The sequence below is a fragment of the Pomacea canaliculata genome, linkage group LG2 (assembly GCF_003073045.1).
Source record: "Pomacea canaliculata isolate SZHN2017 linkage group LG2, ASM307304v1, whole genome shotgun sequence".
NCBI classification, from domain to species: domain Eukaryota; kingdom Metazoa; phylum Mollusca; class Gastropoda; order Architaenioglossa; family Ampullariidae; genus Pomacea; species Pomacea canaliculata.
In genome coordinates, this window is record NC_037591.1 from 13,678,264 (window position 1) to 13,696,206 (window position 17,943).

The 17,943-nt window shown below is 37.0% G+C and overlaps 1 protein-coding gene across 5 annotated transcripts in view; it reads left to right on the forward strand.

Annotated features, from left to right (window-relative positions):
• The first annotated feature begins 1,800 nt into the window (after window positions 1-1,800).
• LOC112556434 (transient receptor potential cation channel subfamily M member 2-like) overlaps window positions 1,801-17,943 on the forward strand; it is a 36,495-nt gene continuing 20,352 nt past the window's right edge. The window contains exons 1-17 of one of the 5 annotated variants that reach the window (XM_025225439.1): window positions 1,801-2,584; window positions 2,778-2,901; window positions 3,136-3,287; window positions 5,333-5,407; window positions 7,814-7,985; window positions 8,615-8,795; window positions 9,326-9,489; window positions 9,824-10,013; window positions 10,279-10,385; window positions 11,092-11,189; window positions 11,535-11,734; window positions 12,128-12,228; window positions 12,947-13,081; window positions 13,373-13,426; window positions 14,697-14,777; window positions 16,661-16,730; window positions 17,339-17,454. In XM_025225439.1, the coding sequence (XP_025081224.1) occupies window positions 2,803-2,901; window positions 3,136-3,287; window positions 5,333-5,407; window positions 7,814-7,985; window positions 8,615-8,795; window positions 9,326-9,489; window positions 9,824-10,013; window positions 10,279-10,385; window positions 11,092-11,189; window positions 11,535-11,734; window positions 12,128-12,228; window positions 12,947-13,081; window positions 13,373-13,426; window positions 14,697-14,777; window positions 16,661-16,730; window positions 17,339-17,454 (1,995 nt within the window). In that variant the 5' untranslated portion in view covers window positions 1,801-2,584; window positions 2,778-2,802. Of the gene's footprint in view, window positions 2,585-2,621; window positions 2,902-3,135; window positions 3,288-5,332; window positions 5,408-7,813; window positions 7,986-8,614; window positions 8,796-9,325; window positions 9,490-9,823; window positions 10,014-10,278; window positions 10,386-11,091; window positions 11,190-11,534; window positions 11,735-12,127; window positions 12,229-12,946; window positions 13,082-13,372; window positions 13,427-14,696; window positions 14,778-16,660; window positions 16,731-17,338; window positions 17,455-17,943 lie in introns of those variants that run through there. The other 4 variants (XM_025225440.1, XM_025225443.1, XM_025225442.1 and 1 more) reach the window with 4 other exon arrangements.

Genomic DNA, 17,943 nt, shown 5'->3' on the forward strand with positions numbered 1-17,943 from the left:
TTCAGATCTGGGGTAACATTAATTTGCCCTGAGATTTATCTAATCATTAACGTGAAGACTTCTCACCACACTAGACCTCTGAATATTATAACAATTCTTTGAAAAGATTTTCTACTCATATGGAAGTCTGTGATGGCCTAGCAGATTCTGTCATCATCCAACAGGTTGGACAATCCCGAAGACCTCTTCCAATGGGGATTGAAAGAATCTTGTATCTTGAACACTATCTTTAGAGAGAATGGAAGTAGCTAAAAGACAGCAGTAAATTTACGAATAAACTTTCAAGATTAAATAGAGGAATCGGGCTAAGTAATATCACGCTGAAGATCTCAGATCATAAATAGTATTGCGGTGATATAATGCAGAAATTCATGAAAATGTCATGAAACGTTCGTGGATTGGCTTCTGCAATTTTATTTTTAATGATTTATTCTTTCATGATATTCTGATAGTGCTGTTTCTGTTAGATCACACACACACACACATGCAGGCCTCCACTGCAGAGGCGGATTGGTTGATAGGGAGAGAGGGGGTGGGGTGTGGTGGGGGTGGAGGAAAGTCGAGAAATGAACAGCCACAAAAAAGGAAAGGTGGTGGGTATGGTCGTGGGAAGTAAACAAACTAGTCGCAAATCGATCGATTGGCCAAATATGAAGGTAGAGGAGGGAAAAAAAGTGATCGTTAGACACTTGATCTCAAGGTTCAGCTAAAGCCGCCATTATTTTGCAAGTGTACGTGCACTGACTCACCACTTTAAGCCATGCTAGATGGAAAGCACTATTAACTTCGACTCTCCTGATCCTCCCTCAAGTATCAACTCAACTAGATACATATTTCATAACAGCTTTCACAGTGGCATTAACAGCTAGATAGATAAATAGATAGATTGATCTCATTTCCTTGCCAGAATGAAGAATGAGATGACAAGGACAATAAAATTGATGTGAATTGATTCTTTGATAATTTTGTATTTCCCTCTTACACTTTTATCTAAAAAACAAATTCTCACTAAGGCATCCTTCTTTTCGGGAAGAATGTACGTGTTATTATTTTGACTGCAACTCTTCTTTCTCCTCATTTAAAAAGGAAGATGTAGTCCCTTACATTTTCTCAAAGAGCGTCATGAGAGAAATGATTCATGACCATCATATCTCCATTTTCCTCGGTGGGACACCCATATGCACTTTCGCTTTGCAGAAGACGTTGTTGGGCACCAACCGTGAAATTCAATACGTTACTTACAGACTGACAAACGGTGGGAACGATCATGGAACGGAAACAAGCACTGATAAAAGTAAAGTCGTGATAAATATAATATCCACACACACACACACACATACATATAAAGCAAGAGTAAACTGAGAAAAATCCATAATCTGTCTGTCGTAGGAGGTTGTCGGTGGGAGAAGTATTATTATAAACCCCGCTTTAAAATCAGTACCATTTTAACAGATAATTTGACCGTGTGAGCGCCATAAGGGTATCGAACCTCCGAGATGGGATGAGAGTGCTAACATACAACCTACCTAAATACCCTTCCACACGTTCGCTTTTCTCGCTTTCAGATCAATATTTTCGATTTCCTGAAGTCTTTTATTTTTTTTTTCGGTTTACTACGATCGACTCACGATTTCCTGTGAAGAAAGCAAATGGTTTATTTAGTACTGATTAGTATTCTTCACTCCTTTTCTGTCCGCAGAAAGAAATGAGGAGCGGGCGTGGTAACGTGAGAAAATTTCTCACATGTATACTGTTGTACTCAGTGGTTGCAGAATTTTTTCGCGGTTTGTGCAACAACTGTACGTGTGGGAGCTGTTTAATAATAGACCTCATTCGTTCTTCATTCATGCACTTGTATCATGTTTGTAATCGTGTCATCCGTTTGTTGACGCTCATATTTCTTGTATCGTCGGTTCGCTTTATCATTTTATAATGGACTTGTGATCAAGTCCGTGGTTTTATAGTCTGTCGTGTGCAGCCCATTGAGCTGTCATCCCCATTAAAGGAAGTGTGGTTTAAAAATTCAATAATTATTTTTAAATTAAAGTAGTAAAAACGAGGAAAACAACGCGCACAAATGAACATTATCCGTTAACTACATGCTGACTATAGGTGCAAAGAAAGGCAAGGACTGGCACACCTCATAAATATTATTTTACCTAGGTCTGGCACTCAAAATGTGCTCGTCGAGCTATAGCGACGTTGTGGAGAGGTCACTTCCAGCTCTGTAACCCCTGAGTCATCAAGTGACCCAGCTGCCATAGCAACAAGACAACAAGCAGTATTCACAGAGATAGGGCAATTTTTTTCGCACCCACCTCACTTTGTCGATTCTTCTCGGGAAACTCGTTTCGGCATTAGAAAGGCACTTGCTATTAATTTCGAAAGTGTCTCCCAGTTAATCTAGTTGTTGTCACCACATGTACTAACGATGCCAGACCACGATACGAAACTATATTTAGCCTAAAAGTTTGCCAGCGTCTGTGCGGTCGAGTTCGAGCATCTAGGAACAATCGACAGTGATGTTTCGTGCTATACGGATTGCATTGTTACCCCCGGATGAGTGATGGATGAAGTAAAGGAAGTAAGTCATATGATTCAACTTCATAACTTATTCGAAAGCACGTGAATGCTATTCTCGGAGTACACTTCGCGCACAACGATTGTGGGAACAGGTGGTCGCACGCTTGTGTTCTGTGTGTAAATATTTGATGACTGACCACTGAACAGTGTTAGTGTTAAAATATTAAGATATTGCCGTATCAATTTCTTTGCAGAGACAGTGGTAACAAAATCTTGGATATGGCAAACCAAGTTCATCCTAGTCAGCTTGAGATGACAGAAACAGGCGCAAATCTCTCAAAAAGCCTTATAAGCCTAAAGTATAATGAAGAAGCAAAAGTGAGTGCTACTTCTATCGGAATTTGTGTGTCAGCATTTGCATGGATGTCTTGTCAACAAAGGAGGTTATTTTCAGAGTTTGGAATAATGGATATTGCAAATTAAACCCATTCATATGAAAGAAAATTGTATTCTTAGGTGACTTTTTCCCTAAACTTGACATGATATATTACATGTTTTAAAACAAGGTAAAGAGAGTATCCTTTACTTTATCTGCTGTTGTATCCACATTAGGAAGTGGAGGAGGATTCACTTGTTGGGGCAGCCTTGAACATTTCAAGTTTGAAGGAGGCACAAGAACCCCAAGAAGGCAAATGGATACGAGAACACATCAAATGTCGTGAATGTAGATGGTTTGTGGAGGACAAAGAATCAAACGATGAAGTGTAAGTACAAATTTTAGTTATGGTGATGAGCTTTATATAATAACAATTTTTATTTATTTAGCCATATCTTAGTGAGCACTAGCAAAAGAAACCACAAACATGCAAGCATGCAATCAAGTTTGCTTCCTTTGGTTGTGTTTCTGCTTTTAACCAGAAACGTTAAGGTAGAAGGTGAAGAAATAGGAATGAAAAAGTCCTTACAAGAGAAGCAGATAAAAGATCAAACCTTGGCAAGTTGGAGACAGGATTTCTTTAAATACACTCAGTCCATATTTATCCACATGATTGCTTGTTTGGTAGACTACTAAAATGGTTTCTTGAGGACAGTTTTGCCACACTGAAGGTTTTGTGTTTGTCTAATTTCATTCCCATAAATTATTTCAGATAAAATGTAGAACAATGAATGCTACTTATTAATGATGTTGCACAAAACAAATAGCAATAAAAAGTAAAACGAAAAATCTACAAGATTGCCATGAAACATGATGTCAGCAGTTATTCTAGTATTGTAAGATGGTAGTTTCATGCTATATAAAAACATTTACTAGGCTGCAGGTGAACTATACATTTATCATTGCACTACAGTTTTTAAAGACCTATCTGATTGGTGACACATATCACGCTTAAAAGACTCCTAATGTATCACTTATCAATGGCTTGAACATGAAATCACGAGAAACTTGAATCTAGAGAAATTAGATGAAAATGATTTCCTTGCCTGTTCAAATCTCCACTGTGTGACATCAGTATTAGTGGCATCATGGCTAATACAAGTTTCTCGGAAAATACTAAATCTTGAAAGACCAAGCTCAGTATGGAAACTACTGTATTGTTGAATGCACAGGAAAACATAGTGACAGAATAATTGTTCATACATTCCTAGAGGACCTATCTTTGAGAAGACAGTGGGTGGACTTCGTTTATGTATGTAGAACAATGTGTCTACACAGTACTTTCTTGTATGTGAACACCACTTTGTTCCAGAGTGTTACCCAGTAATGCATTCACTCAAAAAGCGAGAGGGTTTTGAGGTATTGCACAAGCTTCTTCCTTTAGGGTCTGTACCTACTAAGCAGAAACATGCTTTTCCTCACCTAACAACACAAAGTAGCTGCACAAGCACCTGAAGTTCTCTTTATAAATGTACTTCAAATTCAACTTTTCAAACTACAGTATTATAGATGTGACTGGCGACACAATATATTGTTAGTAACATGCACATAGTAAATGATAAATAGTATCTGCAACATTGTTCCCAAAAAGATATCCATGCATTTCCTTTTTTTTTTTTAATTTGTGCAGGTAAAAGTCTCGCTTTTTCTTACTATTATTTACACCAACAAAAATATGAGCGACTATGCCCACACAATTTGCAGATCAGTCCTAATGGTAAATTTTTGCACTTGATAGTACTAAGGGAACAGACAAATATTGTAATGGTCACCTCCAGTGTGCAAAATTTGACGAACATCAATGGTGCTTACCATGTGGTACTGTAAAGTCATTCTTGGTGGTTTGTTGCCTGCAGTGTTTGGAGTTTTGAACCTTTATAATGCTCAGGTTCAAACGTATTTCAGGTTTAAGACCTTTAAGGCCAGAGAACAGTGTTTATCATTCATCTTCGCTACTAGAGCCTGATAACAGAAGATCATCTGATGAATGTGATGTATTGTTCCACCTTCTGGTCATCATATGCTTACAGAGACACAAAGTGGATGTCACCGGCTGTGACATTACATATTATTCGAGCATGGGAGCAAGATTTTGCAGGGCTTGTTGACTGTATGTGCAAATCACCAACTTTGAAATTAGATAATAAGTGAACTGTTCTGTTTCAGATGCTAAAATTTACAGAATATATTTACATCTACCTAGCAGAATCTGTTTTTAAGTCGAACGCATTGGTAGGTCTTTAATTGCCAATTCAGTCTACTTTTGTTTCCATTGGAAATAAACATGTTATTATGCAAGATCTCTTACTTAAAAATCTGCAGTGTAGTCCATGGACTGGAACTGCTATAATAATAATTGTTTCTCTGGTGCAGGGAAAATATTGTATACAGCAGGATGGCTCCCAAAATAAATCTTAGCCCTAAAATGTCTTTACAAGAAAGCGAGTGGTAAGACAGATTCACTGAAAATGAACTCTTGTATTTTTTTAACATCTGCTGCTTAACTAAACTTTTGCAGAGTCTAACACCTGTGTAATGTCTTTCAAAGCATTCATAATTTTTATTATTAAGTAGTTGATTTTGAAACAGAAATTTTTAACATTTTACAAGTTATTGACACATTACATAGTATATGACATGCTGGTACTTACACATCTGGTATGGAGGCATGCTGATACTTACATCATAAACTGCTGCTGTATTGTATGGCTTAACACGCTGTCATTATCCTTCAGATTTATTCCTTGTGATATGTTTCATACTTGTCACACTCCTCAGAAGACAGAAATCCTTTATTTTTATTTTGCTAACACCATAGTCTTAAAAAATTTTCTAGTGTTACTGTTATGTGTATTTGTGAGTAATACACTTTACTTTGTTTTACTTTCTTATCCATACTCTTTGTTTACTGAGTCCTATTTAAGAAAATGTAATAAGAAATGTCTTCCTTAGATTTGGATAGATGTCCTTTTTTTAAATGATATAGTGTAAAATATTTATGTTCTACTTATTAAAAATTTGGTTGTTGTCTTTCGAAAAACATATATAATATGAAAACAATGTAATCATTAAAGATCAAAATCAAGATTCATTTATGACAGATTTTAAAGCATGCAAACTATCCATGTTTTGAAATAACAGAATGATAACCAAATATATTTGTTGGTTGTGGTCTCTGTTAGTTAAGCTGTCATATCTTTATCTTTTACATGCATTTGTAGCTTTTGTGCAAACTCAAATAATGCGTTTCACTTTTACATGCTTGGCTGACTGCTATGTATGAAAATCGTAGAGGTTGCTTGGTATTGGAGTGTACTGTCTGCATGAAAAGAGGGAACACTGTACATAACATTTAAATTTTAATCCAGATTATGAAATTGAGTTCAAAGTTGTTGACAAATTATAACACAGTCATTTTTAATTATTTTATCACCTAAGAAATGCCCATATGGATTGATCTAAATTTTAACTTCTCACATCACTGAAGGATGAATGTCTGTCAGATGGCTGTGATATGTCTAGTGTGATGATGAGAGGACTGGGTACTTTGTTCTCAGCCTCCAGCATTGCCTAGTGCTGATGATTTTGCAACATGAAAAAAGAGAGCTGAGTGCATAAGTCTCTCTTGCTAGTACAATTAGCCTTTTGTCAGAAAGTCCTATACCCTGCCCCTTCATGGCAACAGGTCCCTGAGGTGAGATTCCCCAGTCACAAAATTCCCCTTTCCCTGGCATTCCTAGGTAAGGTTTTGAGTCAGGGGCCAAGGCTCAGGGAACCCAGATGGAAAATTTACAGGGCTGAAGATAGTGGCACCAGGCCAATTTGCACCCTCTTAAAAAACCATGGTGCCAATGTGCAGTAGCAAATATGTGAACCAGATGGTGCTCACCTTTAGAGATCCCTCAACGGTCTAACCACAACTACCTAGGTTTTACACCAGGTCTGCTGCACCAGGGGGTGGCAGAGAGGAGTAATTGGCAGCAAAATAGCCTTCATAAACAAAAAAGCATCCACCTTTCACAGTAATGCATTAGAATGCAGAAGGAATTAATGTGGAGCTATAACACACAATACATGAAAGAATGTCAGCATTTGTTGCCTTTAAGAAACCAACCTGTAAAAAGGGGAAACCCATTAAAAAGAACAGTTATTAGAACTTAAGATTAAACAGAGCATATTGACCAAAAAGGGGGTGTACTGACTGGTGAGGAACAACATTCTGAACAATCCATGAATGAACGATTTCCCAGAGCTGGAGCTATGATATCATAGCAGAGAAGTGGAAGACTAGCAGGATGAACACAGACTGATCAGTCCGTTAAGTGACTTCAGGTCAGTGTTCCTTACCTTCCCTCTTACAAGGAGAAAAAGAAAGCTGAATGCTGAATCACCTTGAGAACATTGAGCAAATGCCTAATCATTGAACTTAACAGTTGAAGTTTTAAGTGAGAACAGTGATGTTCTACAATGTTCAAAGGTTTGTATGGCATAAACAGAACAGTTTTTGATCATATTTTGGGAATTACTAAATTAAAATAAAATTAACCCACTAGTTAGAAAATAACATTGCACTTGAATTGTCCTTTTAGATGCTTGTGGTATCTTCATAAAATGCAACTCGTTCATTGTATGTAAGTACTTTATTTCTATCACTCTTTCAGCTAACTGCAAGCAACTCTTTACTTACTAAATCCTCCTTCCTATTCTCACTACTCCAGGATATGCTCATCCTCATAGTTTGTCACAACCCTCTAGGCTGTCAAATACCTTACCCTGACTTTTCACCTATAGTAGTCTCACTGATATTCTTATTTTGTTGGATATGAAAAAGGCTATTTTCATATTTTCTTGCAGTGAAAAAGAAAAAGTGTGTAAATGTGGCTACTCATTTCAAGACCACAAATACCAACAAACTGCCATGAATCATCATGATCAAGTCTGGAAATATAACACACACACAAGTACGCTTCCCACAAATGCATATGGTGAAATTGAGTTTGTTGGTCATGGAGACAAGGTTGCAAAGGTAAAAAACACTTTTTCATTTAAGAACATTTCAGAAAAATGTCCGTCTGTCTGTGTGCATGTTTGTACTAGTGTGTATTTCTGTGTATTTTGATACATATGTAGATATGATTTTGGAACAGAAAGTTGGTATTCAAATTTAACATTTTCTCAGGCTCTTGTCTAAAAACCTTCCCGTCTACCCAGTGGTGAAGAATGGGTAATTCTTTATTCAGGGAGTGTTCAAACTAGTAGTGGAAGATGAGGGCGTAGCCCATCCTCCTACATATCATTGTGGAGACATTATAAACCATGCCTTTGCACTGCCACTATGGCCACCAGTCTACGGAACAAAAACTCACAGGATTCTGATTTATACTATATTGTAAACACCATAAGAAGTGGAACAGCCAATAAATTAACATCATCACCTTTCTGGTTGACTAGACCTACTGTGTAAATTTTCATGTTTTATTCATTTATCTCAACTTTTATGCCTATGTATTTGCATATGCACTTACATGTGATCATGAGAACTAGAGAAAGACCGGTAAGAGACTGAAAAAGCGTGCATGGAGAAAGAGGACCATTGCACAAATAATAAAAATGCTGCAATATATTTATAGTGTATTCATATTTATCATCTTGCAGTATGTACGAGTGGACACTGACACTGACATGAAGACGATGCTGCAGCTAATGATGGAAGTATGGAGCATGAAGAGACCGAATCTCCTCATCTCTGTCACAGGAGGAGCCAAAAATTTTGTTATGCGAGCTCGCTTGAAGGAGGCTTTCCGTAGAGGACTAATGAAAGCAGCACTCAGCACAGGTAGTGTAAATAAGATGGCTTAATGAAGTTACTGAAGGGGGCTGCCCAAAACCAGGTCCGCTGGCGAGGTGTTGTTCCGGCCCTACGCTCCTCAAGGAGTAACAAGGACTAAACTATACTAATGAAGTCAATAAAGCACCTAGAATAATAGTGCTTATTTTATACGTACATTTTATATTTGGGGTTCTTTTAAATAGTTTTATTATCTCACTGGTGAATTTTGTTAAGTATTCAACTTTAGAAGGTCATCTTGCAGATCCTGAAAATAACATGGGATTTAAAAAGGAAACATAACTATCAGCATTTATACATTTATACATTTATAAATCAGCATTTATACAAAAATTATGTATCTGATATGACTAGCAATATGCTAGTACAATTTCTATCACTACTGTTGTTCATGTGCTTGATTAATGTTCAGAGCATGATCCTAATATTGTTACAGAGACCCTATATAAATGTACATTTATTATTTTAAAAAATCATTATTTTTGGTATTCAGTCTTCTTCTTTCATACCTTTTCAAGGTGCTTGGATTATAACTGGAGGTACCAATGCTGGCGTAATGAAGCATGTGGGTGAAGCAGTGAGAGATTATGGTTTGACTGCTGAGGGTCAGGTCATTGCCATTGGAGTAGCACCATGGGGCTGTGTTCAGGACAAGCATCTCCTGGAGTCAGATGGCTTAAAGGTCAGCCTTTGCTTGCATTTACACATATGCCCAGTTTGGTATTTTACAGCATGATGGTTTAGAAGGCTAGTAAAATATCTGGACAAATACTGAATGGAGATGCGAGCAACTATTTGCTTAGTGTATTAATAAAATTAATGTTTCAACACTGGCTGTATATACTTCAGTATAAAGCTGGAGTTTTAAATGGTTTACTTTTAGCTATAGAGGAGAAAAAAGATGAAAATGCATATTTGCATGACACAAATTGTCTGGAGAAGGAACTTAGACTTAATGTTTTGGGAATTTTCAAATGTTGAGCACTGTTAACTCAAATCATTGTGGCTATTAACAGATGCGTGGAAAGTGGCCTGCACAATACCGCATCAAATCAGAAGTAGGAAGATCCCAGTCGTACCTTGATTCCAATCATTCACACTTCATCCTTGTGGACAATGGAACCCAGCGCAAATTTGCTACTGAGATTGCTTTTCGGGCCAAGCTAGAGAAAGAGATCTCTCTCATGCAGACAAGTGCCCGGACTGGTGAGTAGCACCAGTGGTCTAACTGGGTATTTCTTCCACCATTTAGAAAGTTTCTTAAAGGTATTTTTAATCTCTTATCAGTAAGTAAAGGGATTTTCAAAATAAAATGGGTTTATGATAATTCTATTTGTATGTTGCACTCTTACCTGCCTGTATGTATAGATGTGTGTGTTTGCATATGTCTATGCATGCATATATGTGTTTGTGTGTGTGTGTGTGTATGAGAGAGTTGATGAGAGTTTTATTTATGTGTTCTTGTGTGTAGATGCCGTCAAAGTTCCTGTGGCCTTGCTAGTGTTGGAGGGAGGCCCTGGCACACTGGAAACAGTTGACAGTGCAATATTAAACAACACACCTGCAATTATAATAAAGGTACTGGTTAGAAATGTCCCAAATGGTGAAGGAAAAGATCACACCTTTAATAATTAAGCATATCCTTTTTTTGCTTTTGTATTTTGTTATTTAATATGCACACATTTGTTTCTTTGATCCTCTCTCATGCCTAAAGTTGGCAGGTAAGTGCACTATATAAGTGCACTTATTTTTGGTTTTCGGGGGTTTTTCCCTGGTTTTTTGCTGTTATCGTCAAGTAATGAATCTGAATGTGCATGTATGTATGAGGATTTTAGAAGTGGATATTTTATGTCTGTTTTCATATGCATGTGTGTGTGTGTGCATGCGTGTACATAAATGTTGTGGGGTAAAATCAGGATTTAAAAAAAACTAATTTATGTCCTGGAGTATACATGATCTGTTAATATATGCATGTCTGTTTTTAAAGCTATTCTATTTATAGCACAGTGAAGTAGTATTAATTTTATTATCATCATCATAGTCATAAAGATTTCCTTGCTTGCTGTGTTAATTGCACTCTGAGAAACAGAGTTCCCGAAACACACTTAAATATCATTTCAGTTTAAATATGTGACTTGTGTCTTTTGCAGATCACAAACTTATTTGGCATAAGTAAATGTAAGCGTATTAGTGAATCAAAAGTTATTGTAAACATTCACAATGGCTTCTAACTGGAAACTGCAAGTTGAAAATGCTTAGGGAAATAATTGTTTCATGTCTGCAGGGTTCAGGCAAATGTGCAGACATATTGGCCTATGCTGCTCAAAATGCATTACAGAAAGAAAGTGTTTCGTTTGACAAAGATGGGAAAGAAGTCAAACAGTAAGAGAACCTATATAATTACTTGTATTTGCAATTTAAATTTATTTGTGGTTCATTATATGTAAAGAGAATCAGGGATATGATAGTCCATGTGCAACAGCTGTTATTTTGGATCTTATCCCACCCAGTAAGATACGCTTCCCTTTATCAAGGGCTTAACCTTTTTACAGTTTGATTGAACATGAATAAAATAATTGTAGATACTTAGGAAAATATGGGCCTTCATTCATACATTCTTGATAACGCTTTACATTTCATAGTCATGATGAGTCTACAAGATTGATTCACAAGCATAAGGTCTTCTTTATCTCTTTTCTTATAGCCTAATTTGGATTTGATTTTCAGACTAAATGTTGTCATTGATGACAAACTTAAAAAAGACATCATGGCTATGGTGGAACAGACATTTGGCCCCAAAAATGTGGCTGGAAATTTCGAACGAGTTGAAAGATGTGTGGGCAAACCTCACCTCATTACAGTCTTTGAACTAGAATCTCGGGGCAGTCATGATGTAGACAAAGCCATTCTGAAAGCTCTTCTCAAAGGTAACAACAGTGTTTACCAGACTGAGCTTGTATCTGTGTTTTTATTGTGGTCATTGCATCTGTTAATGAATTTTCAGTGTCCTTAATAGGATAGTACTTAAGTATGCATATTTAGTTTTCTTTCTATGTGCATGTTATATTTATGGATATAGGATGGGTGGATAGTTAGGTGTGCATGAGCATTCAGGAAAGACGTGTAGACTTGCAGCTATAAATAGTACATGGCTGGCAAAGTGGCTGATTTTTTGTGTGTGTGTGTTTGTGATCAATATTCATGCAGCATGACAGAGTTTGATTGCATGACATTTTGAATCCACTGAAAGTATGTACATGTAGAACCTTCAGCTTTGTTCAATCCAATATTTGTACAATTGTTTTTTTTCTTTTTCATAGCTAACAAGGATCAGATAATGGATCAGCTCAAATTAGCACTAGCCTGGAACCGTATTGATGTTGCCAAGAGTGAAATTTTTATAGATGAGAGACCTTGGCCGGTGAGAAACTTCTAAATCGATAGTTGTGATTTTTTTTTTTTATCTGCTTTGCTTTTTATGAGAAGAAATCTTTTTACTTCTGCTGAGGGTGTCAAAGGATGTTTGTAAGATGTCATAAAACTTCTTTGATGATTGTGCCTGAATATTCCAAGGGAAGGTTGGTGCACAATAGACTTCAAGGTGATGTTTGTACACAAAGTACTCCAAGGAAGAGCATGCATTTTCCAGGGAAGAATGATGAAACTGAGAGAAGAAGAAGAATGCACAGCAGTTTAAGTCTCTTGTTCAGTAGCTGTAAGTTTGCAAACCTGCAGGTTGATTTGCAACTGAAGTGAACATGTCTTTATCACTTCCGACATTACTGTAGACATTCAGTAGAGGTAAGAGGAGAAAAAAAAACGGAATCATGAGCTGTGAATGCAAGAAGACGTTCATGAAACTGTCCTTTCATTTTTTATGTGGAGTTCACTTAAATGCTTACTCATCCCCAGTCCTGAAAAAATGTCATCATTTTTATTGTTATCATATTTTATTACACAAATAATTTATTGATTAAAGCCTTTCAAAAGGTATTTACTTGTGAATAATATTTAAAGTGAACTAAACATCTGAGTATTAAATGTTTTTTTCTTATCAGTCTTTACAGACTGTTTAGATTTATTTTTACTGTTCCATGTTTGGCCTGTTCTCATGCTTTATGTTTTTCTCCCTTTACCAGACTGGAGTTCTGAATGATGTCATGATTACAGCTATACAGCTAAACCGAGTAGATTTTGTTGACTTGTTTTTGGACAATGGAGTAAGTCTGAAAGATTTCCTGACGGTTCGTCGCCTTCTGCTTCTTTATAATGATGTAAGAATGACTTTTTTGTATTTTTAATCTTCTGTCTTATTTTTTTCCCATTTTAGTAGATCTGACTTCCTAATGCCCCTCTAAATGTCGAGCTCTGAGGATCACCCATCGACATATAGACAGCAGAGTTTGCTATAAGGAACACAATCACTGAATGCAGAAGAAGTGGCATTAATAGGAAAAAATACCTAGAAAATGGTCATTTTTGTTATTAGTGTGATTGTGTTCATGTTCATCTGATTTCAATTTGTAATGTCTCAACATTTACAATTTATTCATTGTTTATAACAGATTCCAAAGAACAGTTTGCTGTATACACTACTGTGGAAAATCAAGTCTGGACAGGTATGCAGCAGAATTAGTTTTGTGTTTACTGATATAGACAGTGTAAATGCCTAAGCCAGAGGCATCCATGTATATCATGTTTAAGCAAAGCCATTGTCTTTATTGTTGTCATCATCATTATAGTAATTATTCTACTCATTATCTGTATAAACCGTTCCACTTAGTCATGTATCTCATGACAATCTAAAAACAGGTTATCTGTGTTAAGAAAAACCCCATTAAGATTGAAGTAGATGGAGGTTAATTCAACATTCTTGAGAGTAAGACTGTCATCATTATTTAAAGCTTTAGCTGGTTAGTTTGTTTATATGGTGTGTTGTCAGGATTTTTTTTTCCATGCTGCATGTTTGAATGGTATTTTTGAGATGCTGAATGTGCATGCCTGGTCAGTATCTTTGCATGCTGCATGCTGGGGGTTAGTTTCCACGTGTGTCAGTATATCTATCATTGTTTCAGTCAAAGAGTTTAGCCCGTGGCATGGTAAAAAGTTTTTATATTTTTTCTTCTGTCTCCCAATTACAGTTAAATAAAATCCTTAGAGCCCTGGTGTACAAATGTTCGCTGGCTGCATATTTTATGTTTTACCTCCAAATTTGTGACACATGTGTCTCTTTATGGTGTGATAGGATATGAAATGCACAGAGGTGTGGTGTGATGCACATTTGACAGTCAGAAATTTTGTTATATAACTTTCTTTTTGCAGAAATGTCATTTAAAATTTGTGTGTGCACATGCATGCGCATGCATATATGTGTAGTGTGGGCAGTTGTATCTGTGTTGAAATTTTTTTTTTTTTCTTTATGATTGAATACCAGGCTAAGAAAAATAGTGTATCTAAAAAACAACTATATCATTAGCCTATGAATTTAATATAGATGTAGAATTGAAAATTTTGATCCAAAATGAGGAATAAAAAGGAGATAACTGCAAAACAATGGCTGACCTATGTACACCTTGTATCTTGTACTAATTAATTCCATTAACAAATTCATGATAATTGGTGCTTAATTATAAGTATCTCTCATCACTTTTAATTTTTTTGTATTACTTTTATTGACATTGTGCACTGTAATGTAATTGATGGTAAAGCTTAACATAAAATAAATGTTAACAATAAGAAAAAGGAATGACTACCTTAATGATGAATAAAGGAACTATTTAGTGCAAAAAATTATCTTACAAAGAAATTAAAATATTGATACAATAAATTAATGAGAAAACTCGAATGTATTTTTAGTGACATTTATTGTATTAATTTGAATGTTTATAGCGCACAAAATTTTCGCTGCAAGATGTTGGGGTTCTGCTTCAAACACTTCTTGGGGATTACTATCAGCCAAATTACCTTACAGTAAGTGTTCTGTCACGTTGAGAGAGGAGGGGGAAGAATGTGGAAATAGACAATAATACTATTGCTTAGAACAGGGATGCCCAACCTTTTTCGGCCTGCGGGCCATATCCATTTCGGACAGCCGTGTCGCGGGCCACTTCACCGCAAAAATACAAAAAAATAGAGCAGATACCATTTTTTATTAGAAACAAGTTGTACTTACCATTAATTATGTGGTAATTAGTGGGATATTTGAAGTTGTTTTCCCGAAACCAACTTCTGAATGTCCGGCTGCATCGTAGAGACACCAAGTCGGAGCACCGAATCGAAATGTTCGTCCATCGAAAAAAAGATTGAGAGACGTCCCTACGTGGGGATAAATACTTCTTCCTTTTTTTTCGTTTTTTACGGTCTTCTTTTATTACTAACATGCCGATTTCCTGCACTGTGGGCAGATGTTTCGCGGGCCGGATGGCACCGCGTCGCAGGCCGGATATGGCCCGCGGGCCGTAGGTTGTGCATCCCTGGCTTAGAAGCTTTCATCTTGATACATTTTGTACTGTGTCAGATGAGAGCTGAATTCATTTTTAGTGTGTGCAGAAACAGTAGGCTGGACTAGTTCAGATGCATTTGGAAAGACAGTTGCCATTAGATTATGAGCATGAAAGGATGGACTGGACATCTTGAAGGTCATATCTTCAGTGTTGTACCATATCCCAGATAACAATTGTTGATACCTAGCATTCTTGTTTTACATGTTTGAGATTCTGACAAGATTTATGGATTGTCAATGTGTTAAATCAACCATTGGTCCTCAAAAGCTACTCAGCTTGAGGCTTTAAGAAAGTTTATCAAACTTTTTGTGTGAGTTGCAGATTTTTATTATCATGCATATTGCTCATGATTTAACAATAGCAAAATGAATGATGACAAAACTGAGGTCATTCCACTAACCTCTGCAAAGAAACTGAGTTTTACCCGAACTGGCAGGAATCTTGGTGTTATCTTAAAGATATCATTATCGCATGAATCTCACAATGAGTGCAGTGTACGTTCGTCTTCTTGAGCCTTGCAGAATCAGTCATGTCCAACCCTTACCATCAGGTTCTACCACCAAAATGCATATGCTTGCTTTTGTACTGTTCTGGCTGGGATTTTTGCAACTCTCTACTCGTGCTCAAAACCAACTTTTGTTGTCCTTCATAGGCAACAAGCAGACCATGCTATACTTCTCCTCCATGAACAAGTGGCCCAGTGATTCAAAGCTTAGCGCCTGTCACCAATATATTGAAGGTTGGCTGTCCTGAATTCAACTGTCATCTCGGGCACACTGTTCTTTCTCTGCATATGGCATCTGTTTACAGGGCTGGCTGCCTAACCTTAGTAGTTGGCTTGGTGTAAAACACAAATTCCTCTCCTTCTCCATGAACTTCGCTTGCTGACAGTCCAAGCTGGTGTTGATGACAAGATTGGCACACTGCTAAGGTTTCCTCGCTTTGCCACCTGTCTGAACTGTTGACACCTTACCACCTGAGTCAGTCTCTTCAGTCTTGTGTTGCCCTTCGCTCTTTGCCATGCATCAAGAAATTTGGTAGAGGCTGCTTGCTGTTCTCTGGACCCACTGTTCAGAATTTTCTTCAAACTGTTGTCAATATTCGAAGCTTTCAAGTTCAGCCTCAAGACCCACCTCTTTTTAAAAAAAATCTTGAATAATCAAGTGATCTTTTCTTCTCGCTTCCAAGTTCTTCATCTATATACTTTGTACTTTGTACTATGTACTTTGTCCATGTTTGCCTTGGTGTCATTCATTGGCTTGTGCTTCTGTTTCTTTGTTTATTTGTAATATTTCATGCACAGAACATTGAGCTCACCTCTACAAATTCTGTGATTTTTTTTCCCCCTAGGTAGAGAAACTTCGAAATCTTAATGCAGATACTATCCTGAGTGAGAAAGAATGCCCTGTGAGTCCTACTGGTAAGTACTTACAGGCAAAATAATGGATACAGCATGCTTAAAATTTCTTATGTTTTAATTCTAGTATTACGTTTTCATTACCATTTTATATTTTCATTCCCTTGTTTTCATTTCTTAGTTCTTTCTTCAGTTATGTTTTCTTGACTTTTGCTCAATCTTTTCTGGTTTTCATATACAGCATTAATCTTTGTATATTTGACTCTGCTGTTGGAAAATCATTGTGTAAATGATTGTATGTCTGTGTGTGTGCCTGCAAATGTATTGTATTTTCCTAAATATTTATAATCTACTAATACCACAACATCTTGCATTTTATCTTGAGTGAAGGAAGAAGAATCAGGATGGGGGCTCAAGAGCCATTTGCTTACCGCCTGTGTTTTGTAAATGTTGTCTCCTGCATGAAAATGTCAGTAGGAGTATTAAGAAGAGTAATAACGAGATTATTCTACCACCTGCGTGAGGTCAACCCATGAGTCGGATCTTGCATGTGGATAAAGTCGCCATCACCTGAGGATCCAGAACAATGCAAGTGTCTCATAGTTTGGATTCAGAAGTTTGGGTGCATGTACTGCTATCTCACCTTGCATTGTTTGTTGTTTCTTCTATAGAAGAGTACTTTATGGATGGAGACAGTGACTTTGCACGACCTGCTCAGGAACTTTTTATTTGGGCTGTTCTGATGAACAGGCAGGAAATGGCTAAGCTGTTTTGGAGAGAGGGCAATGTGAGTCACGAGAAATAAGACATTACTCAGCTGGTTCATTTAAATAGGACATTTATACAGAAGGTTATCATGTGGTTTCTTATTGCTGCAATGTATTATGCTCTAGGCAAAGTCGCTGGAGTCACTGTTACCTGTAAATCAAAATAGTCAAAAAGTTGACAGCAAACAGAAAAAAATGCAAAATACTTGCTTCGAAGCAGCAGGGTTCTTAAATCAATTATACTTACAAATTCAAACACCTAAAGCAGCGGTTCTCAACCTTTTACATGTGGCGACCCCCCTGACGAACACCGGTACGTCCGCGACCCCCTTAGCCAGCTAGGTCGGTGGAAGAGCGGGGGGGGGGGGGGCAGCTTTAGCTAACCTCGAACGCCGCGTCGAGGAAATCAATGCAATTCAACAACGGAAGAACAAAGTTCGTATCTGCAAGAAGTATAACTGTTAATGAAATTTTACTAAAGCTAATAAATATTATTTTATTGGACACTC